The 21462-nt window shown below is 48.3% G+C and overlaps 1 protein-coding gene across 1 annotated transcript in view; it reads right to left on the reverse strand.

Annotated features, from left to right (window-relative positions):
• Positions 1–4647: 4647 nt before the first annotated feature.
• The window catches only part of IFNAR1 (interferon alpha and beta receptor subunit 1), a 29453-nt gene continuing 12638 nt past the window's right edge, over positions 4648–21462 (reverse strand). The window contains exons 3-11 of the mRNA XM_062205952.1: positions 20285–20463; positions 17358–17506; positions 17131–17272; positions 16128–16242; positions 12800–12999; positions 12577–12719; positions 9978–10128; positions 8912–9057; positions 4648–7465 (exon numbers count right to left, since the gene is read on the reverse strand). Of these exons, the coding sequence (XP_062061936.1) occupies positions 7226–7465; positions 8912–9057; positions 9978–10128; positions 12577–12719; positions 12800–12999; positions 16128–16242; positions 17131–17272; positions 17358–17506; positions 20285–20463 (1465 nt within the window). The 3' untranslated portion in view covers positions 4648–7225. The remainder of the gene's footprint in view (positions 7466–8911; positions 9058–9977; positions 10129–12576; positions 12720–12799; positions 13000–16127; positions 16243–17130; positions 17273–17357; positions 17507–20284; positions 20464–21462) is intronic.

Below are 21462 nucleotides of genomic sequence, written 5' to 3' on the forward strand. Positions count from 1 at the left end.
AGCCGGGACTCAAACGGGCTCCCATTTGGGATGCTGGCATCACAGGCCACAGCTTAGCCTGCCATGCCACAGTGTCAGTCTCTCATTTTAATTTATTTAAAAGGCAGAGCAAGAAAGAGATCTTCCATCCACTGGTTCACTCCCAAAATGCCCTCATCAGCCACAGCTGGACTAGCAGGAGCCCGGAGCTTGATCCTGGTCTCCTGGACCCAAATATTTGTCCATCATCTGTCTCCCCAGAGAGCACATTAGCAGGTAGCTGCAGCGGAAGCAGAGGAGCTAGACTTGAACCCAGCACTCTGATCTGGCATGCAGGCATCCTAAGCGGCGGCTTAACCACTGTGCCACATGCCCACGTCCAGCAGTGCTTTTGAAGCTCACTGTCGCTAGGGTTGCCACCCACTTCAATGTGAGTTTCAGATGAGCTAATCATGTTTTAAGATGAATATGTACCAATTATTGCAAGGGATGTACTTATACCAAAAAACTGTTGTTTATCTGAAATTAGAGATGTGCATAAAGAAGACTTCCAGGGGCTGACGCTGTGGTGTAGCAGGTAAAGCCGCCATCTGCAGTGCTGGCATCCCACATGGGTACCAGTTCATGTCCTGGCTTCTGGTCCAGCTCTCTGCTATGGCCTGGGACAGCAGCAGAAGATGGCTCAAGTCCTTGGACCCCTGCACCTGCATGGGAGGCATGGAACAAGCTCCTAGTTCCTGGCTTCGGATTAGCTCAGCTCCTCCCATTGTGGCCATTTGGGGAGTGAACTAATGGATGGAAAACTCCTCTCTCTCTGCCTCTCTGTAACTCTTTCAAATAAGTAAATAAATAAATAAATAAATCTTAAAAAAAGGATGACTTTTATGTAGTAGAAGTAATTTAGATTTCAAAGAGGGAATGATTAAACTTTTTTACTATATATTTTTAAATTGTGGTAAAACATGCATAACGCAAAATTTATAATTTTAACAAATTTTTAAAAAGATTTATTTATTTATTTGAAAGTCAGAATTACACAGAGAAAAGGAGAGGCAGAGAGAGAGAGAGAGAGAGAGAGAGAGGTCTTCCATTGCTGGTTCGCTCCTCAGATGGCTGCAGTGGCAGGAACTGCGCTGATCTGAAGCCAGGAGCCAGGAGCTTCTTCTGGGTCTCCTACGTGGGCGCAAGGGCCCAAGGACTTGGGCCATCTTCTACTGCTTTCCCAGGCTACAGCAGAGAGCTGGCCAGGAAGTGGAGCAGCCGGGTCTCGAACCGGCGCCCATATGGGAAGCCTGCACTGCAGGCAGCAGCTTAACCCACTAGGCCACAGCACCGGCCCCAATTTTAACAAATTTTAAGCATAGAATTCAGTGGCATTAAGTATACTTACATTGTTGTGTAACTTTTATATAAAAAATTCACAAGTACCTATAAAATGCCCGCGTATTGAAAGCATCCAACAAAAAAATTTGTAGTAAGTATGTCTTATGTGACATTTGGGACATATATATACCCAAGGCCACTCCACAAAGTTCATGGAAAAATGAAATTGAAAGCTTATTTTGTTTTAAAATTTATTTTTATTTTATTTGAAAGGCAGACAGTGAGAAAGAGAGAGAAGAAAGGAGGAGGAGTGTCTTCCACTCACTGGCTCACTCCCCAAATGCCCAAAACTTCCATGCCTAGGACAGGCCAAAGTCAGGATCCTGGAACTCAGTCTGGGTCTCCCCCGTGGGTGGCAGGGACCCCAGAACACGAACCGTCACCTGCTGCCTCCCAGGGTGTTGATTAGCAGGGAGCTGGATGGCAAGTGGGGCCAGAACTTGAAGCCAGGGCTCCAATACAAGATGTGAGCATCCCAGAGAGGTGTCTTAATAGCTATGGCAAACACACACCCTCGAGATAGGTTCTGGTGCAAACAATTTTTGAATTCATACAGTTTATACATAATACACATATTCCATAACTTTTAAGAGACCCTTTGTAATATTTCAGAAAATTCACAGGAAATGTCTATTATGAGCAGTCATTCATATTATGAGAAAACTATGCATGGGTTTTATAATTTCATTCTTTCCATGAACTTTTTAGTACACTCCTACAAAAATGTAGAAATTCAGAGTGGGTGTTCTGTGTTTTTATTTGCTACATCTAACGCTCTCAGACGACACACAGTGTCTTCTTCATGTTTCCTCTTGTTGTCATTTACGAAATCTTAAACGTCAGCCACTTGTGAGCCTAAACAGGGTCTGCTGCCCTTCGGAGCTGACCCTGGTCAGTTCATGCGCCTTCAACGCTCCCTCCTAACCACAGTCAACCCTTAGCAATGGTCGGCTACAGTTAAAAACAGGGCTCCATGCTTTCATGGAGCTTGTCACATAACAGGTGACCTGGTATAAAATACCATGAAGGGTGTGGGCATTTGGTGCAGGAGTTAAGAGAATGCTTGAGATGCCTGCATTGTATTTCAGAGTGCCTCGGTTTGAGCCTTGGCTCTGCTGCTAATGTAGGTACACCCGGAAATATAGTAGATGATGGCTCAAATAGTTGGGTGCCTGCCACCGCTGGAGGAGGGACCTGGCTTGAACCTGGTCCATCCCTGGCTGTTCTGGGGTCATTTAGGGAGTGAACCAGCAGAAGGTACATCCCCATCTCTCAAATAAACACTGTTTAAAAATGGTACTATGGCTCTTCCAAGACAGCATCCTAGACAAACATACTGGCACAGAGATGACTTCTTAAATGTTTCTTTTTCTTTTCTTTTCAAGATTTATTCATTTACTTGAAAGAGTTAGAGAGAGGAGAGACAGAGAGAGAGAGGGGTCTTCCAATCACTGGTTCACTCCCCAGTTGGCTGCAATGGCTGCAGCTGCGCCAATCTGAAGCCAGGAGCCAAGAGGTTCTTCCGCGTCTCCCATGCTGGTAAGAGCTGGATCAGAAGTGGAGTAGCGGGGACTTGAACTGGCACCCATATGGCCATATGGGATGCTGGCATTGCAGGCGGCGGCATTATCTGTTTACGCCACAGCGCCAGCCCCAAATGCTTATTTTCATCTACTTGAAAGGCAGATAGAGAAAGAAAATTAGATGATCAGTCTTCCAGGCTGCTGGCTTACTCTCCGAACACCCACAAGAGCCACCCAGGTCCTCCATGTGGGTGCCAGGAACCCAGCATCTGCTGCCTCCCGTAACTTCAGGATCAGGAAGTGGGGTGGGAAGTGGAGCAGCTAGGACTCAGGTGCACACTCTGACATGGGCTGTTTGTCCCAAGCCACTGTGCCACAGTACCCATCCCCACAAAGGTGACTTCTTCATACGCCTGTGGCGGCAGAATCCTAGAGTGAATGACGTATTATAACGACACAATTCATAATCATCTCTTCCTGCCAGCTTCCAGACTATGAAAAGTATTATGAAATTTAGGAACAGACAAAGAGAATTAAGTATGTAAAAAGACACCGTGGGGGCTGGCGGGTAGGGCCACCGCCTGAGGTGCTGGCAACCCATATGGGCACCAGTTCAAGTCCTGGCTGCTCCTCTTCCAGTCCAGCTCTCTGCTGTGGCCAGGGAGTGCAGTGGAGGATGGCCCAAGTCCTTGGGCCCTGCACCCCATGGGAGACCAGGAGAAGCACCTGGCTCCTGGCTTTCGATCAGCGCAGCTCCAGCCATTGCAGCCATTTGCAGAGTGAACCAGCGGATGGAAGATTTTGCTTCCTCTCTGCCTGTGTGTAACTCTGCTTTTCAAATAAAATAAAAATAGATCTTAAAAAAATCTTTAAAAAAAGATACTTTGCTATTAGTTGTATATTTAAGGACTGATTTTGGGAAGAACTTTCTGCTGGGGAGAGGGAAATAAGCTTTTCTTCACACTCCACGCCCCCTCAGCCTCTCCTGAATGATGGGGGGGGGGGCAGTTTAATTAAACATGGGAGGTGAGCAGTTTAGCTTGACCCGCGTATTGAGTGGGGTGTTCTGACTTCCTCTTGCCAAGATGGTTTCTATCTGAGCTGGCATACCTACCACGCCCACTTGTTCCCACCTCCTCGTCAGTACTTCTCCATCCACAAGGCACCTCTGCTGGCACTGGAGTTCCAAGCGGGGCAGCTCCCAGGACGGGGGTTGGGGGGGGCACACTGTGCTTCCTTCCGACCGAAGACTTTACCCAGTCCTCTCTTCCTGTGTGCCTCCCCGCAGGGGCTGGAAGAGGCCACGTCTCCCCACTGATAAAATATCCCACGTGTATTTATGCTGCCCTAAAGACCCGTCCTTCTGCGACCACCCAACGCCCAAGAATAAAGGCAGTGAGGACAGCGCCTGTCCCTTCTCAGGCATCAGAGATGAACTCAGGATTTGCTTCCCCACCCACATGGAAACGAATCTGAGGACACTCAGGAAGGTTCCCAGCCGGCACACACACCGCATCTCACTTTGAGTCACGCGTGGCTAGACGTCACGCGTGGGGTGGGGGGAGTCTCTCCAGGGAGAGGTCTCTGTAGCAGCCGCGGGTTCAAGGCAGCCAGGAGGGTGCGGTACTACTGCAAACGGTTACGGCCGGGCCTCACAGGGCGGCCGGTTACGGCACTGGGGTGTCTGGAACAGGCGCCAGGCTCCCCACCATGAACACCCTGGGCAGGCATTGGCAGCAGCACCTTTAGCACACAACAGCTTATTAAGCTCAAGTACAAGGACTGTTTGGCTTCAGTGTTTATTACATATAAGACTGTTTTCAGTAGGGTTAAGATAAAAATATAACAAACAAAAGATACATGTTTGTTGTACAGGAACATTAAAAACACGGTTATTTCCTTCTACAACCCAATAAAACGAAACACACACTTGAGCCGCACCTTGCACTTCATCCATTTCACGATTATGTTTTCAGCACCTTCTGTGCACTGTGGTAGGTGCTGGGGACACAGTGATGAGTGAAACCCAGTCCGTGCTCCCACAGAGCTTCTGTTCTAGTGGCGACAGACTTCACACTCACACACACTCACACACGCTCACACACTCACACACGCCCCTACCCTCAGCAGTCAGGAACCATAGGGTTACCAGGGGGACTGGAAGTGGGGCTTTTGCACACCACTAACTTTTTAAAAAGAGGAATCTGAGGTTGTCTTAAATGCCACAACTTCTTTTTTGGGGAAAGAAACAAACGCTCTAGAAACATTTTAATAGGTTGCGAAGTTCTGGTCAGACTCTTTTGGTCCTGAGCAGCACTGGTAGGTTTTAATCAGACTCTACACTACTAAGCTCTTTATGGTCATACTCATGGACTGAGGCCCAGGTAGGGGGGGCACCTATGCATGGGTTTATACACACGCGCACACACACACATGTAATGCTAACATGTATTACACATGAACGTAACATTTCTGACATCTACTGATACAATGTATCCGATGACACAAGTCCTTCACATACATTCTTGGACCACATCCGGCATCTCCAAGAACTCTCAGTACTGTGATTCTGAGGCCGTGTACTGGTGCTCCAAGTGCACAGTGTTTCTAAGTAAAAACTACTGTCCACGAAAACCACTCAGCCACCTCTCAGCCGAGCCCATGCCCTGTGGGCCACAGGAGGAGCACCACGGCGGAGCAGGTAAAGCCGCCTTCCCACGTCTAGGAGACGAGGCCAGAACAAGCCCCCGTTCTGCACCCCAGCAGGTGCTCCCTAGACGGTCTCAAAACGTGCAGGCCCGCGTTTCTACATCTCAGGCGCCCAGAAGTTTCCTAAGAGTCCGCGTCTCCCCTTCTCCACATCCGACAAAAGTGCTGCTTTCTGGGACCGTGGGTCGGAGGTGGCTTTCCCCGGTGGAAACGCAGGGCAGGACGTGCTGGATGGGGTCACTGACCGGGTGGAGGGGCCAGGACGTGGGCCAGTGTCCTCTCCCATACAGCACTCAGGACGCCACGGGCGGCCCAGAGGACGCGCTTTGGAACGTATGCCGCTGGCAAGGAAGGCGAGGACGTGCGTGTTGGCGGCCATCAGAGCGACTCTCCCGCAGTGAGCTGTGGGTCCGTGGGGGGCCCAGGCCCCCTCCGTGGCCTGCTGTGCCGGGAGAACGCGGGAAGTCGGGGCTGCAGTGCCAGGGACATGTCCATGGATGACCCCATTAAAAGCAGCCACAGGTGTCTTTGGAAAGCAACACATGCTGTTTGAAATGAGGTTTTTCTTCCTGGATACACTGTCCCCTCCTCACCCTGACACTGAGAGCTCCGCATCTCCTTGAGAGCAGACGGAGTGGAAGGGATCCCGAGTGCTGCCAGACAGCAGAGAGGAGCTGGCCGGGCCTGCGCATCCACACGGGGGCCACGGGCACAGCAGCCGCTCCCACACGCCCTGCACACCCCCTGGGGCTTCTCTCCTCTGCAATCATTCTGTCTCACTCTCTTCCCGCTTACTGGTGCTTTGGTCCAAGGCTACTTGTGCACCCTGGAACTAACCTGAATCCACCTCCAGATCTTACACTGTGACAACCGCTTCTCTAATTCGACAGTCATTTCTCTAGGACTTCAGGGGCTACAGATTCTAATCAGAAGCTGCTGTTCCAGAAAGTTCCGAATCAGGAGGTTTAAATGCATAGCTGAAGATGACCTGGTTTTAATCCTAAGCCACGTAAGGAAGAGTGTGGTGGGATGGAAATCGACGTTATCAGGATACAGGGCCTGAGTTCCCCACGTTAAGGATCATCTTTCTGGCGACCATTGCTGTGTTTTAGGGTGAGTGACATTGTGGAACACAGGGTGATGATGGTATTGATGGTATTAAAACTTCAACATAAATTTTCTGTGGGCACACACACCTCAATGTTAAAAGACCAAATGTTCTGTCTCAAAACACAAGAACAAAAACAAGACTGACCTGAACTGCTGGGGTTGGGGAGGAATGAGGAGTAGGTGAGCAGCAGCCTGCCGGGAACATGAAGGCGCCCCTTAGCCACGGCCCGCAGCGAGCAAGGCGGGCGTGAGGGCTCCCTGGAGAGCTGGGCACCATCTTCTCACCGAAATCCTCAGAGGCAGGTGCAGCCAAGTCCTTCAAGTGTTCACACGTGCAGAGGAATGTAGAAGGCGGCTCAGATCCCTGCGATCTGGAGGTGCCTGCCTGCACTTGTGATTGGAGATGTTCTGTTTTCTTCCCCGGAAGCGAGCAGCCTCCTTCGCGGTTCCTGAGAGGCGTGCGGAGCGGGGCTTCCCGGGTGCGCTCACACGACGGCCCTGGTTCCAGGCCGCATCCCCACTCAGCCACTCTCCTCCTGCACAGAGCCCTCGCTCGTTTTACCTCCACTACTCTCGTCTTCGTTGGAATAGTGTCCCGAATCGCGACTAGTTTGGGAGTGGAAGGCCTTGAGATCTCCGTTGGTTTCCTTAGCTTCTTCCAGTATAGTAATGCTATTCACGTCTTCAATTACGAAACACCTTTCAGTTTGTTCCTCGGAAGGCGAAAGGAGAAGATTCTTTAATGGCTGTTCTGAGAAATACTAATTTAAAAAGGGGGAAGAAGAGAAATGCATTGTTTAAAATCATGGAAATACTCGTGCGAGTCTAACAGTTTCGTTTCTTATATCCATTGTGTAGAAACCCTATTTTTTGGCATGTAAGTAACAGGTTGGGTAAGAACACAGCAAACTCGTCACCAGCGAGGTCACTTTATCTTAATACCTTTCTGGTGTCTATGAAGTATCCGTGGGCAGGGTGCTCTCGGCTAGGCTGTGGGAGGGCCGGGGGCAGGCTGGGAGGGGGAGAATATAGGGATAGAGATTTTATTTCGAAATAAAAAAAAAAGACACCCCCAGAAGAATTTTGTATCCAGAAGCACAAGTGAGACGTTAATTTTTTCCTGCTCAATTAAGAATAATTAGGGGGCAGTGTTGTGGTGAAACAGGTCAAGCTGCCGCCTGCATGCCAGCACCCTTATGGATCTTGGTTCCAGTTCTGATCTGGTTCCCCGCTGATGCACCTGGGTGGCAGTGAAGATGGCCCCCTGGGAGAGACCGGATGGAGCTCCAGGCTCGGGGCTTTGACGCGGTCCAGCCCTGGCTGGTGATTTGGGGAGGGAACCAGAGGATGGAATCTCTTTCTCTCTAACTCTGCCTTTCAAATTAATAAATAAATCATTTTTTAAGAAAAATAATTATCAGTTATAACGAGCCAATCTTCAGTCTATTTTACACAACAGCTACGACTCTCAGACATGCAGGAATGATATCTAAAAGCTCAGAGGAACAGTTAGCATTCACTGAGCAGGGCACCGGCTGTTTGTCCCCTGGCTCAGCTCGCAGCCTGTGGGTGCCTGCTCACGTGCTGTTAGGTGCTGGGCTCACAGCAGCACAGCTTGTTTGCCCGTCACAATGGCTGAGCTCAGAACCTCCGAATGACTCTGCCTCTCAAGGCGAGTCTGAAGCCTGCCCTCAGCAGACCCATCTCCCGGCCCCATCCCTGCCTCCACTCAAGCCTTCCCCCTCTGCCTCCGACATTACATGCCAGCCTCACACGGGGCTGCCAGATGGGCAGCTGATGGCCATGAAAGCAAACTGATGGTTCCTTTTCACGCTCTGTGATTTCTCCCACAAAATACACTTTCTACACCGACAGAACTTTTTTTTTTTTGCTCTATGATGAAGAACCAGAGATTTTAAATAGTAAACCAAATGTCACACAAGCTAAACAGCCAGAAAACTATGAGATGAAGGACAAACCTTACTACTCCATGCTATGCATCACATAAATTAAATAAATATGATAGTTACATTATATAGCATATCAGTAAATGAAACTTTATGTACCTAAGGTTAATTGACAGAAACTAAGGGAAACACACATATCAGTTTGTATTTTTTTCTACGTATCAAGACAATGTACATATTCTGTTGAAGACAAACATATAGCCTGTTCATTTCCTAGCCCAACAAAGGACGGTGACCTACCTCATCAATACTGGAAGGCGGTTTCAGGGATGGAAAGAACACGTAGTTGAGACATCTGAAGAGGCCTTTCCCGATGCAGACAGCAATGAAGATAGAAAATATGACGATGCAAATCCCAGCGGCCAGCCAGGTTCTGGAATTAGCTCCTGAAACACATAGATGACGTTTAGCATCAGTGCTCGCGGGACACACAAACAGCGTCTAGTCACAGGAGAGAAAGTACAACAGTCCCTGAAGCCACACCCTTCAGCGTGCTTCTGGCAGACTGAGGACACAGGACTGTGGGCGGCTGCAGTCCACCTGGAGCTCTGCCTGTGAGCCGAGACGGAGCAGGCCAGAGCATCAACACACGTAGGCACCACATGACGGGGGCCACTGAGGAAGCATTCTGCACCCGAGCCCTGCCAGTCAAGAAACTGGGACCACAGAGACTGAGCCAGCTCCACACAAGCAAGCTCCCACTTGGGTGGGCTTTGGCCTCCTGGTGAGATGCTGGTATGCCATCCTGGAGCACCGGGGTTTGCTGCTTAGCACCAGCCTCCTGACGACGTGGTCCCTGGGAGGCAGTGAGGACGTCTTCAATAGCCGGGCCCTGCCACCCACGTGGGAAACCGAGACCGTGCTCCTGGCTCCTGGCTCCAATCCTGACTGTTGCAGGCATCTGGAGAGTGAACCAACGGATGGGAGCTTGCTCTGTCTCCCTAATAAGCAAATCTTAACACTAAAGTCACAATTGACCTAATTAAGTGATTTCCACAGGATACTTGAGGATTATGTGAAAAATTATAAAACTAACAGTCTTAACATATGCCAAGGAGCAATAATCAAAGAATTAGGAAGATACTGGTAAAAAAAAAAAAAACAAAAAACAAAAAAAACACTGGACATTAAAAATATTTTCTAAAATGGAAACACCTGGCTTGAAAGCCTATTTTTGACTCATGGTTCATGAAAAAACAGTTTACTTTTTGCAGAAGGAACTGCTTTACAATTTTTAATATACTGATTTATTTTGAGTCGTTACTTTATATATATTTTTAAAAAAGACAAAATAAAAGATTCGGACCTGGTTTTGTTTTCTCACAGACAACGTCACTGAAATCACTGCTTTGATTCCACTTTCCACCCAAAAGGTGCGCTCTGGCCTTGAAACAATACACAGTCAGTGGCTTCAAGTTGGGAAAAGTAAATTCAGTTTGTTCCTGTAGAATTCTGCTCTGTAAAAAATAAATCATTGATGAAATGAAATCAAAGAATATCTATAAGTATTTTCTGAATTATTTTATACTCATTCTAAGATTGGTCTCTCCCAAACACTTACTTGGTATGTGTTTAGCAGATACAAACTAGTTTTGCACAACCCAATATAACCAAATCACATAAAGTTAACAGTGATGTTTGTTGTCAGAAAGGGTATGACATATTGAGACAACTTTGTCTTTTAAATACAGGCTGGTTTGGTTTAACTGCAGTTGTATTATCTCTCATTAGTGACGAAATAGGTAAAAGCAGGGGTTTGGACCTCAAACTAACTGCCAGTCTCCAGAAAAATGGGCTGAAAAGGTAAGTTTATTTTAGTTCAAAACAATTTTGAAATCCATGCATAGCTTTTTCATAATATGCATTTCAATGAATTTTTGAAGACCCCTTGCATTAAAGTATCACTAAACTTATAGCTAAATGGCTTTGTTCAAATGACTTAATTTCTCGGTGCCTTATTTCCTGATCTATAAAATGCTTCTATCTGTACGAATCAGCTACTGCCACAAGAGTGTAGTGCGACAGAACTATCTCGATAGTCAGCAGCTCAAATATAACGACCTGTTCTCCTCACCCCCAAGTCTATGGACTCCCTGGAACAGAGGCCACGGGGCAGGTGTTCTCCTCACCCCCAAGTCTATGGACTCCCTGGACCAGAGGCCACGGGGCAGGTGCCTTCCTCCTGCTGACAGGGGAGCATGAGAGCCAAGCCAGCACCTGAGGCCAGCACTGGTGCGGCGGGGGGACAGTCCACCCCAAGTACTTGCTGAACAGCCACTCAATCCCTCCTACTACCGGGCAGCGTGTTCTGGAAAGTGATGCAAATGAGACCCTTAGCATAATACCTGAAGAACTCTCAGAAGGTGATTCCTATAATAACCAAAGCGACATATTATAATGATTAGTGAAGGAGATGATTACTATAATTACCACAGCTATATTATAATAATTATTATTTTTTTATTTTTTAATTTTTTGACAGGCAGAGTGGACAGTGAGAGAGAGAGACAGAGAGAAAGGTCTTCTTTTGCCGTTGGTTCACCCTCCAATGGCTGCCGCGGCTGGCGTGTTGTGACCGGCGCACCGTGCTGATCCGAAAGCAGGAGCCGGGTGCTTCTCCTGGTCTCCCATGGGGTGCAGAGCCCAAGCACTTGGGCCATCCTCCACTGCACTCCCGGGCCACAGCAGAGAGCTGGCCTGGAAGAGGGGCAACCGGGACAGAATCCGGAGCCCCGACCGGGACTAGAACCCGGTGTGCCGGCGCCGCAAGGCGGAGGATTAGCCTAGTGAGCCGCGGCGCTGGCCATAATAATTATTGATGGATTACCTGGCATAGGATAATATGGTAACTAAAATTTATTCGATCTATTTGTCAAGCAATGCGCTAATTAAATATTGTCAAGTACATAAATCTTACACACAGCCCTCTGAAACATTTAGTTGTTGCGATGACCACTTTAGAGAAGAGGAAGCCTGACCCAGGCTCCGGGATTTGTCCGCGTGAGGTCACAGGTTTAGGTTCGGGAGATTTAGCAACAACTGAAACCCGACCGTCATTCTCAATGGGCTCCATTATGCTGTGGATACTGTGCAGTCAGCAATCACAACAGAGGCAGCCACGCCATTAGAACTTGCTTATATTTCTAACGCAAAACAAAATCAATTACAGACTTTACCGCGAGGCGACTCCTGGATCACTGTGGGGCAGGCGTGATCCTAGGAGTCACGTGGGGCGTCTGACGCTGGGGATTATCCTTGTCTATGGTTTGTGAATTCACTGCTTCTCACCTCTTTTTTCACTGCTACCCCATGACAGAGACGTTTGGGACGGTTCTCCCCTGATCTCTGTCCTGCTTTGAGTCCGATCTTGCCGGGCAAAGCTGAACTTTGGAGGCAGCCCTGTGCAGCTAGGAGAGTGAAGAGCTTTCCTGCCCCATAGGCACCTGGTGCTGTGCCCTGGAGGTACTGCCAGAGGACACCGGACGTTGCCTGGAGATGTTAGAACTGGGAGCAGTGCTGGGCACAGGCCACGGGTGTTGCTGAGCGCCCTACAATCCTCCAACGGCCTCGCCAGGAGGAGCTGTCTGTCCCCAAGTTTCAGCAGTGATGGGAAAACCCTGGTTTAGATGAAACACCTGGGAATCTCACTGGGAAAATGCAGCTCCCTGAGCTCCACCCTCAGCAACCCTGATTCAGTGGTGCTGGGCTCCAGTGGGGCCCGGATGGTGGTGACCGGTAACCACACGAGATGGGGAGGAGAGCTAATGTTCTTCACCTGGTGGACATCTGAGCTCATCATACAGAATTCACGTCTAGAGATTTCTCCCAAACTGTAAACTGAAGTTTTGCTTGCCCAAGTCATATTACAGCTCCAAGTTACAAAATTATGTCCACAGTCATTTTACCTCAGCGCTCGAAGTGTTTTCCCAAACACTGATTTCATATATGGGCAGCCGGTGCAGGTCTGCAGGCTCCCAGGAGGCTCCCACGTAGGCGTGCAGCGCGTGGCTCGTGGTCTTCACGTTAAGGACCGGAGGGAGGATGACAGCTGCAGGCCAAGACAGAGGAACCGTCAGGACAAGAGTAGGAACCTGCCCCGAGTCAGAGGATGAACACCGGCACCCTTACTTTGTTGTTCACTCCTGAATTCTTTCTCTTCAGACCAAAGGGATGTGTTATTGCCGTCAGACGCTTGAACACGGAGAAAGTACACTCTGTCTGGGAAGACTCTCTGAGGAAAGACACACTGCGTCGTTCTGACGTTGACACAGCCGGGTATTTGCTTCCATTTATCGGAATGGTCCTCAGGAAACTGTTTTAGATAGCCACTTTTAAGAAAAAACACTTTTTTAATTCGAAGAATATTTATTGAGTACTTAACAATGCGCCAGACACTCTGTTAGGAGCTCAGGTGACAGGGATCCCCTCACAGCACAGCGGGAGAGACAAACACGAGACACAAAAGACGGCCAAAGATTGCTCCAGAGCGAGATACAGCACAATAACCCATAAAGTGTGCAGAAACAGCCGTCCGGCCTCCAGGAGCGGGACCAGCCGGCTTTACAACACAGCCGATACTAAACATTAACATCATAAACACAAATAAAGATGCACGAAAGACAAAGGCAATGGATACTCAAACCTAATCATTTTACCTTCCGTGCCCTGAAGAGATGTGCGGCTACCTTCCCTGCAGGGTGAAGCTGTCCTACAGTACGTATACAGTGCCGGGCGTATCTGCCCAACTCCACGTCGGGGACACGATGCTGGCCACTCGAAGGCGGGAAGACCTGGACCGTGGAAGTCGGTGGACACCACCAACAGGGCTTTCCCTGTCTAGAAGCCAGCTGATAAACGCGGGCCAGCTCACCAAAGGGTCGGTGTGGTGACGGACACACCACCACGCTGCCACGAGAGCATGTCTGCCACAGGATGCACCAGAGAGTGGGCGGGTGGAGCTGCTTGCTCAGAACCACACCCCCGGCTGTTTCCTCGACTCAGCGTCACTGTCAGTGTCAGGGCTCCACACACAATGCAGCCATATACCCCTTCGGCAAACACAGACCCCAGGGTCTGTGTTGCCTCTGTCGCCCAGGCACAGAGCACCCAGTGGTTCTCAGACCCACAGGACAGTCGGAGGCTCGCAATCTCCCCCTGCCTTGCTGATCAACGTTCTCGTCGCTCACCCGGGCCCAGGCGCTCTGCTACTCCAGGTCACCCTCAGCACAGCGGCAGGCAAAGTTACAACTCTAAGATGGCCTCAAGACTCCTGTCCCTGCTCCGGAGAGACTTGCAGGAGACTGGAGTCCTCCTGAGCCCTGCCTGGACTCTGGACTCACACAAACTTTGAGACAGTGAACAGCCGTGGTTTTTGTTTTTTTCTTTTAAAAGATTTATTTATTTATTTGCAAGGCAGAGTATTAAAGAGAGGAGAGAGGGAAGAGAGAGAGAGAGAGAGAGGGAGAGAGAGAGAGAGAGAGAGAGAGAAAGAGATCTTCCATCTGCTCTGGTTCACTCCCCAAATGGTAGCAAAGGCCAGGGTTGAGCCAGGTGGAAGCCAGGAGCCTGGAACTCTATCTGGATCTCCCACATGGGTGGCCAGGGCACAAGCACTTGGGCCATTTGCTGCTGCATTAGCAGGGAGCTGGATGGGAAGTGGAGCAGTTGGGACTGCTCATATGGGATGCCGGTGCCACAGGCTGTGGTATGCAACAATGCCAGCCCCTAAATTGTTTTTTTTTTTTTTTTTTTTTTTAAGATGCTAAGCCTGTGGTGATTTGCTGCCGAGAAGGAGAAAACTTCTTAGCCACCCCCCTCCCTGACCTAAGTCTCTCCATGTCCTCCGTTTCCCTCACGCTGTTGCCTCTTTCCAGGATGCCGCCTCTCGTCCCCCTACAAAGTCTGAATCACGCCTTCCTACAGACCTCACCTCTTTCCAAAGGGCTCCAGAGGTTCCTCCAGGCCCCGTGAACTTTTGCCTTTTTGACTTTCTGTAACCCTTTCAATCTGAAGCCCACTCTTCAGTCCTAAACCACAGTGTGTGCAACGTCAGTACATCGCTCTGGAAGTCCACAAGCTTGGGTTTTCCCCCCACACCACGCCGCCGCCCCCACCCCAACCTTGGGCTTTATTCCGCTACATCTTTACATACAGTACGTCTGGTACCCACAAGAAACCAGAGGAGCATTAGAAATACCCACCTTTCCCTCGTCTGTGTGCCCGTTGTTTAACATCATTCTGAAAGTGGAGTATTTACAAAAGACTACCGGACAGTTTCCTGATCAGTTTGTGAGCTTGTGTGCCGAGCACGTGCACATACGAATGCTTTCCCTTCCACGAGACACCCTTGGCTCAGACCTGGCAGAAACTGATCACAGCCGTCCTGGCTTCTCCTTCATCTTTTTTTATTTAAAAAAGATTTATTTATTCATGATTTTGGAAAGGCAGAGTGACAGAGAGAGAGGAGGAGGGACAGAGGCCTTCCATCCACTGGCTCACTTTCCAAATGGCCGTAGGAGCCAGGACCAGGCCAGGCTGGTCTCCCACATGGGTGGCAGGGGCTCCAGTACTTGGCCTATCACCTGCCGTCTTCCCAGATGGGTTAGCAGGAAGCTGGACCTGAAGCAGAGCAGCAAGGATTCAAACTGGTGCTCCAATATGGGACGTCAGCACCGTCAGGCCACGGCTTAACCAGCTCACCACAGCGCCGGCCCCTTCCCTCATCTCCACTTCCTTCCATGCCTCCACTGTGTTTCCTTTGGCCCCTTTACCCCTCTGCCCTCAATATGCACCCGCCTTTCCTTCCCTTTCCCCCACTTTTCCTGCCACTTGATTTCCCTCTACTCTTCTGCCTCTCGATTTATCCTCTACAATTCCCAGTCAACACGAACATAAATTACATGTGATTCTCTTCCACGTACGAGGCACCTGGACTACAACAGTATTTGGCCAGTCTCTGCTCAACCACACAGAATACAGTTCTCTCCAACTTTTAAAATTTCCCACTAAAGCAATCACTTAAAAAATTGGTCAAAACCATTAAAACAAGTAGAGCAGGAACATTGATTTTTTCAGCTGAACAAGTCAGAATGACTGGAATGAGGTCATTTCAAAGACTCACGGAAGGCTGAAGACAAGAGCAGGGTCCAGCATTCCAGACTCGGGCGCCCCACATGCAGCCAGGGCCACACTTCTTCAAAGCAAGAGCCAGGAAGAACCCTTTATCTCACAACACACCCACTGTCCGATAAATGAAGGAACCGAGGCCCACAGGGATTAGCTCATGTGTCCAGCTAGTTACTGGCAGAGCTGGGTCTAGAATTAAATGTCCAAGTTGCCGGTACAAAATGCCCAACTCTCGGTCACCCGGTGCACAACGAGTTGCAGGTAGCTGCAGCAGAGTAAAAGAATCATCAAGACAAACAGGGCGAGAGGAAATTCATGAACGCGAACTTACTAGAGCCACTGAGCTTGAAAGGTCATGTTTGCATACGCGTAATCCCATTTAAGAACATAGTTCTGATGTGCAGCATCAACTTCTATATTTTCCGGTGGGGGCAGTTTATTTTCAGCTAGAAGTCAAAAGAATGTGTTCAAAAAGTATACACTGTTACCCTAGTGAAATGATATATGGTAACAATTCTACCATAGTGGAATGATGTATGGCAACAATTCCTAACTGCGCCGGCAAGAAGATAAAGGCAAGTGTACCTCTTGTCACTATGGTAATAATGAAGAGCTACATGTTCACACAGTGTAATGCCAAGGAGCTCCATGCGTACTGATTCAGAAATATACCCTCGACAGATTGGATTAAACAAACAAGTCGTACGTGTATCTAGCAGGATCCTTTTTTAATTTAAAAACCAAAATGCTGTGTGTCTGTGTATGTTTATATAAGCCCTGGGAAAAAGTATGAAAGCTGATACACAAACTGCTAGCGATGCTCACTTCTGCTGAAGAGAAGTGGAGAACAAACTGCATTTTAAATCCTCTGTATATTCGATTTTTAAAGTAAAACACGGAACCCACAGCTAACATCATAAATCCCAGTTCCTACCCTTGGCCTTGGTTACTGGAAAGCTGGATCTGACGTCAGATGCTTGCATATTTTAACACTGCACTGAGAAAGGCAAGCGCTCTGGAAGACTCTCCATTCTACCAGCAATTACCTGCCCCCTTTGTGGGTTCTATACAAATAAAACCAATTTCTGCCACTACAAAACGCTCGGACCTTTAAGTAGAATTAACTTTCACTGCTATTTATTTGAGACCAAAAAAAAAAAAAAAAAAAATCTCATAACTTTTTTGCTTTGCTTATGTAAATGATAAATAATTACTTTGTTTTAATATCTGTTAACCCATCATATAAATTTCAGCAATTAGGGGGAAAATGCCAAAACCCCAATACGGCCCCTGTAACACGCACAGTCATGGAACCTGACCCGAGGCCTCCTCACCTGTGGTGTTCACACAGTTCACGGCACTGTAGACGCCGACTTTCTTCTGCAGAGGGAGTTCCGCTCTGACTTTCAGACAATAAGTAGTTTCCGGCGAGAGCTTATAAATCGTATCCCTGGGATAAACTGTTACTGTCCTTTCCTAGGATTAAAAAAGAGAGGTCCGATGTCAGAGTTAAATCACCTCATTTCCCTCCCATACCAACAAAGGGGAAGATAATGCTTACTTCTGTTCTTGGAGCGTTTTCCCAGATAACTACGCTGTATATAAACCTTGACCTATCCATGGACCACATTTGTTTTCCAGGAGGGGAAATGTTTATTTTGATTGCTTTATCTTCAGCTTCCAAGTGCACTTCTGGAGGACCAATCTGAGCTGTAAAAGTGCACACAATTCAAGTGCAACTCTGTTACTACAATGCCACAACAGCCGTTCAACAAGTAAATCTGAGTGCTTCCTGTGTGCCCGGCCTAATAAAACAGAGGAATGTTCAGGAAGCTGACCAAACACCAGCCACCACCCGCACACAGATACATGCAATCACGTGTGCTGTCAAGAAAGACACAGACCTCTGTGGGAATGTACTCACCCCTGTAAGGGATAATTTAAAAAGAGAGTCAGGCAGGCAGTAACAGGATGGGAATGGCTGAGTGGCTGGAAACGAGAGCAGAGGTGTAGCTGGAGACCTGCTGGCGTGGGAGGAACTCTGCAGTTACAGCAGAGCCTGGGAAGTCGCTGCAGGGGGGGCCCAGAGGAGAGCCAAGGTACGACTTACACTGTGGAAACATCTCCCTGGCAAACGCAGGAGGTAGCACGAACACGGAAAAAAACCAGTGAAAAATGGGAGTGGCTTGGTATGAGGTTGGAAGCAGAGCTCCTGAGAAAGAATCAGATACTCTGGAAGGGAAATGGACAGAATTTGACAGCAGATAGGATGTAGGACGCAGAAGAAGAGGTGGCCTGACCAAAAAACCAAGCAGTGTCCGTACTGAGAACAAAACAATTGCAGGAAGAGCAGGACTAAAGGAGGAAAACCAAAAGCTTTATCTGATCTTTCAAAATTTGAAATGACTTTTATCAGCTAAGCTGAGATGTTGAAGGGAAACAGTGATGTACGTCTATAGGTCAGGGGCCGGAACTAGGGTTTTTGGGGTCAAGGGCAAAGTGATGGCTGGGAAAGGCACAAGATCACCAGAGGAGTGGGAACAGAGTTCCAACATTTAAAAGTTTGGGAGGCGAGGAGAAACTGGCATGCAAGCAACTGAAGAGCAGGGAAAGAACCAGGAGACACAGGGCCTTCGGGACCCGGGGAAGGAAGTGCTTCCACCAGCCGGAGCCAGAGGCAGGCAGGCGGGGAAGTCCCGGGGCAGGGAGGCCCTGAGAAGAGCAGTTCTACCACAAGAATGAGGAAGGAAGCTGGGGAGAGCAGAAGGGGAAACGGGTGGGGTGGGGGAGCAGCACAGAAGCGGAGAATTCTCTCCTGAATCTTGGTAAAGTTCAGTGCTTCTCAAACTTTTTGGTCTCAGAATCCCATTATGCTTTTTTTTTAAAAAAAATTTGTTTATTTGAAAGATACAGTTAATGAGTAGGAAGGGAGGAAAAGAGGGGAAAAAAAAGAGAGGGAGAGAAAAGGAGAGAGGAAGAGGGGGAGGGAGACACAGACACTCACACAAAGACAGACAGACACACACACACAGGAGAGAGAGAGAGATTGATCTTCCACGTGCTGGTTCACTTTTTTTTTTTTTTTGACAGGCAGAGTTAGACAGTGAGAGAGACAGAGAGAAAGGTCTTCCTTCTGTTGGTTCACCTCCCAAAATGGCCACTATGCTGTGCCGGTGCGCTGTGCCGATCCGAAGCCAGGAGCCAGGTGCTTCCTCCTGGTCTCCCATGCGGGTGCAGGGCCCAAGCAGATGGGCCATCCTCCACTGCCCTCCTGGGCCACAGCAGAGAGCTGGACTGGAAGAGGGGCAACTGGGACAGAACCCGGGGTGCTGGTGCCGCAGGCGGAGGATTAGCCCAGTGAGCCGCGGCACCGGCCTGCTGGTTCACTTTGCAAATGGCTACAACAGCCATGTCTGGGTAAGGCTGACGCCAAGAGCCAAGAATTCCACCCAGTGCTCCCATGTGGGCAGCAGGGGTCCAAGCACTTGGGTCATCTTCCCAGGCACATTAGCAGGGAGCTGCACCTGAAGCAGAGCAGAGCAGCCAGGCCTCGAACCGGCACACAGAGAGGATGCCGGGTTTCGCAGTGGATTGACCCACTGCTCCATATGCCAGTCTCCGCTTCACACTTTTAAAAAAATTACTGAGGCTCCCAAAGAACTTTTGGTCACATGGGTGTGTTTTCTGATATTTAGCATGTTAAACATTAAAACTCAGAATATTTATGAATTCATTAAAAATACCAATGATAAACCCATTACATCGCAGCAAACATTTGTTATCGAAAATGTAGTTTCCAAAGCAACAAAAAATTTAGTGAGACAAGTGGTGCTGTTTTGTATTTTTTAAAAATCTATTTGGGGAGGGGCAGTGCTGTGGCATAGTGGGTAAAGCCGCTGTCTGCAGTGCCGGCATCCCACATGCATGCCAGTTCAATTCCAGGCTGTTCCACTTCCAATCCAGTTCTCTGCTATGGCCTGGGAAGACAGTAGAAGATCGCGCAAGTCCCTGGGCCCCTGCACCTGCGTGGGAGACCTGGAAGAAGCTCCTGGCTCCTGGTTTTGGATCAGCCCACCTCTGACTGTTGTGGCCATTTGGGGAGTGAAACAGTGGATGGAAGACTTCTCTCTCTCTCTCTGCCTCTGCCTCTCTGTAACTCTGCCTTTCAATCAACTGCCCATCACACATTAAACAGCCACCTTTCAACAATACCACTGCAGATACAAGAGGGAATAAAACTAAAACAACTATTAAAATTATCATGGAAATACTTTCGTCTTTATGGACACCCTGAAAGGGTCTTGGGGACCAGGCTTTGAGAACCACTACTATAGAGAAAGCATCTAAATGGCACCACATCTGGAGGGAGCTATAGATTTAAGGAAATCTTTGCTCATGTATTATGTGATGAACAGGCTTAGAAGGGGAATTGGTCTGGCAATAGTCACTAAAGAATATCATGTAATTCAGCCAGCAACTTTTTCTTACCTTTCAGAAATGGTATAAATGAGTCAACAATATACCACGAAGAAGTGCTGTTTCCTCTTTCTGCTCTTATCCGCAATGTAATTTCATCAAGAACATTTAACTTAAGAAAAGAAAAGGTGCATTCGGTACCAGCAACATACTGACACCCAGGTAACTGTATCCAGCTATTCGTCTCAGACCTTTAATGTGAAAAAGGCAATAAATGCATGAGTATAAATGCAAGACTGTCAAAGAAATTTATTTACTAATATAAAGCTCATTTAAGCAGTTACCTCCTCTATTTGAGCTAATGTCCTGCTAACACTTAGTTTACATCCTTCTATACTTTCTCAGTTATTCATAAAATGCAATCATTCAGACACACAGTACCCCCACCCCCTCAAAAATTTATTTATTGACTTGAAAAGCAGAGCTACAAAGAGAGAAAGATCTTCTATCTGCTGGCTCATTTCCCAAATGGCTGTAACACCAGGGCTAGGCCCGGCCAAAGCCAGAAGCCAGGAGCCAAGAGCCAGGAGCCAGGCGCTTCATCCAGATCTCCCATGTGCATGGCAGGGGCCCAAGCACGTGGGCCATTTTCCACTGCTTTCCTAGGCCATTAGCAGTGAGCTGGACTGGAAGTGGAGCAGGTGGGACTGGACCCGGTGCCCACATGGGATGCCAGTGTCACAGGCCGCAGCTTAACCCACTACACTACAATGGCAGCCCCACAGAGTTAGTTTTTACTATAGCTCTGCCAATAATTTTGTGGATGGCTCCAAGAGAATTTCAAGGAAGCAGATGACCCATAAGGCAAAGGGAGATTTAATGTAGGCTTTGTTAAAAATAGTTGTGTGACTTCCAGCAAACTGTTTTTGTGTTTCTGGGTCTTGCCTTCCTTATTGAAATTCTGAATACTGTACCTGATGATCCCCTTTTGAACTCCTCTTGTCCCAAACCAACCTCCGATTTACGGTGGTCTCAGGGTTTCCAAACCAAACCACCCCAGCTGCTTCCCGGGTTCTGTGAGTCCGTCTCTCACATCACCAGAAAAAACGAACCAAAACTGAAAACCATAATACATTCCTCAATGTGGAAATGGTTAAATCAAAAAAGTCTAAGTGACTGATATTGGATTCCTCTTTTTTGAAAAGGGGTAAGCAGATAAGAATTCAAGGTTGACGGGGAACATTAAAGCA

This window comes from Lepus europaeus, chromosome 2 (genome assembly GCF_033115175.1).
Source record: "Lepus europaeus isolate LE1 chromosome 2, mLepTim1.pri, whole genome shotgun sequence".
Lineage (NCBI taxonomy): Eukaryota > Metazoa > Chordata > Mammalia > Lagomorpha > Leporidae > Lepus > Lepus europaeus.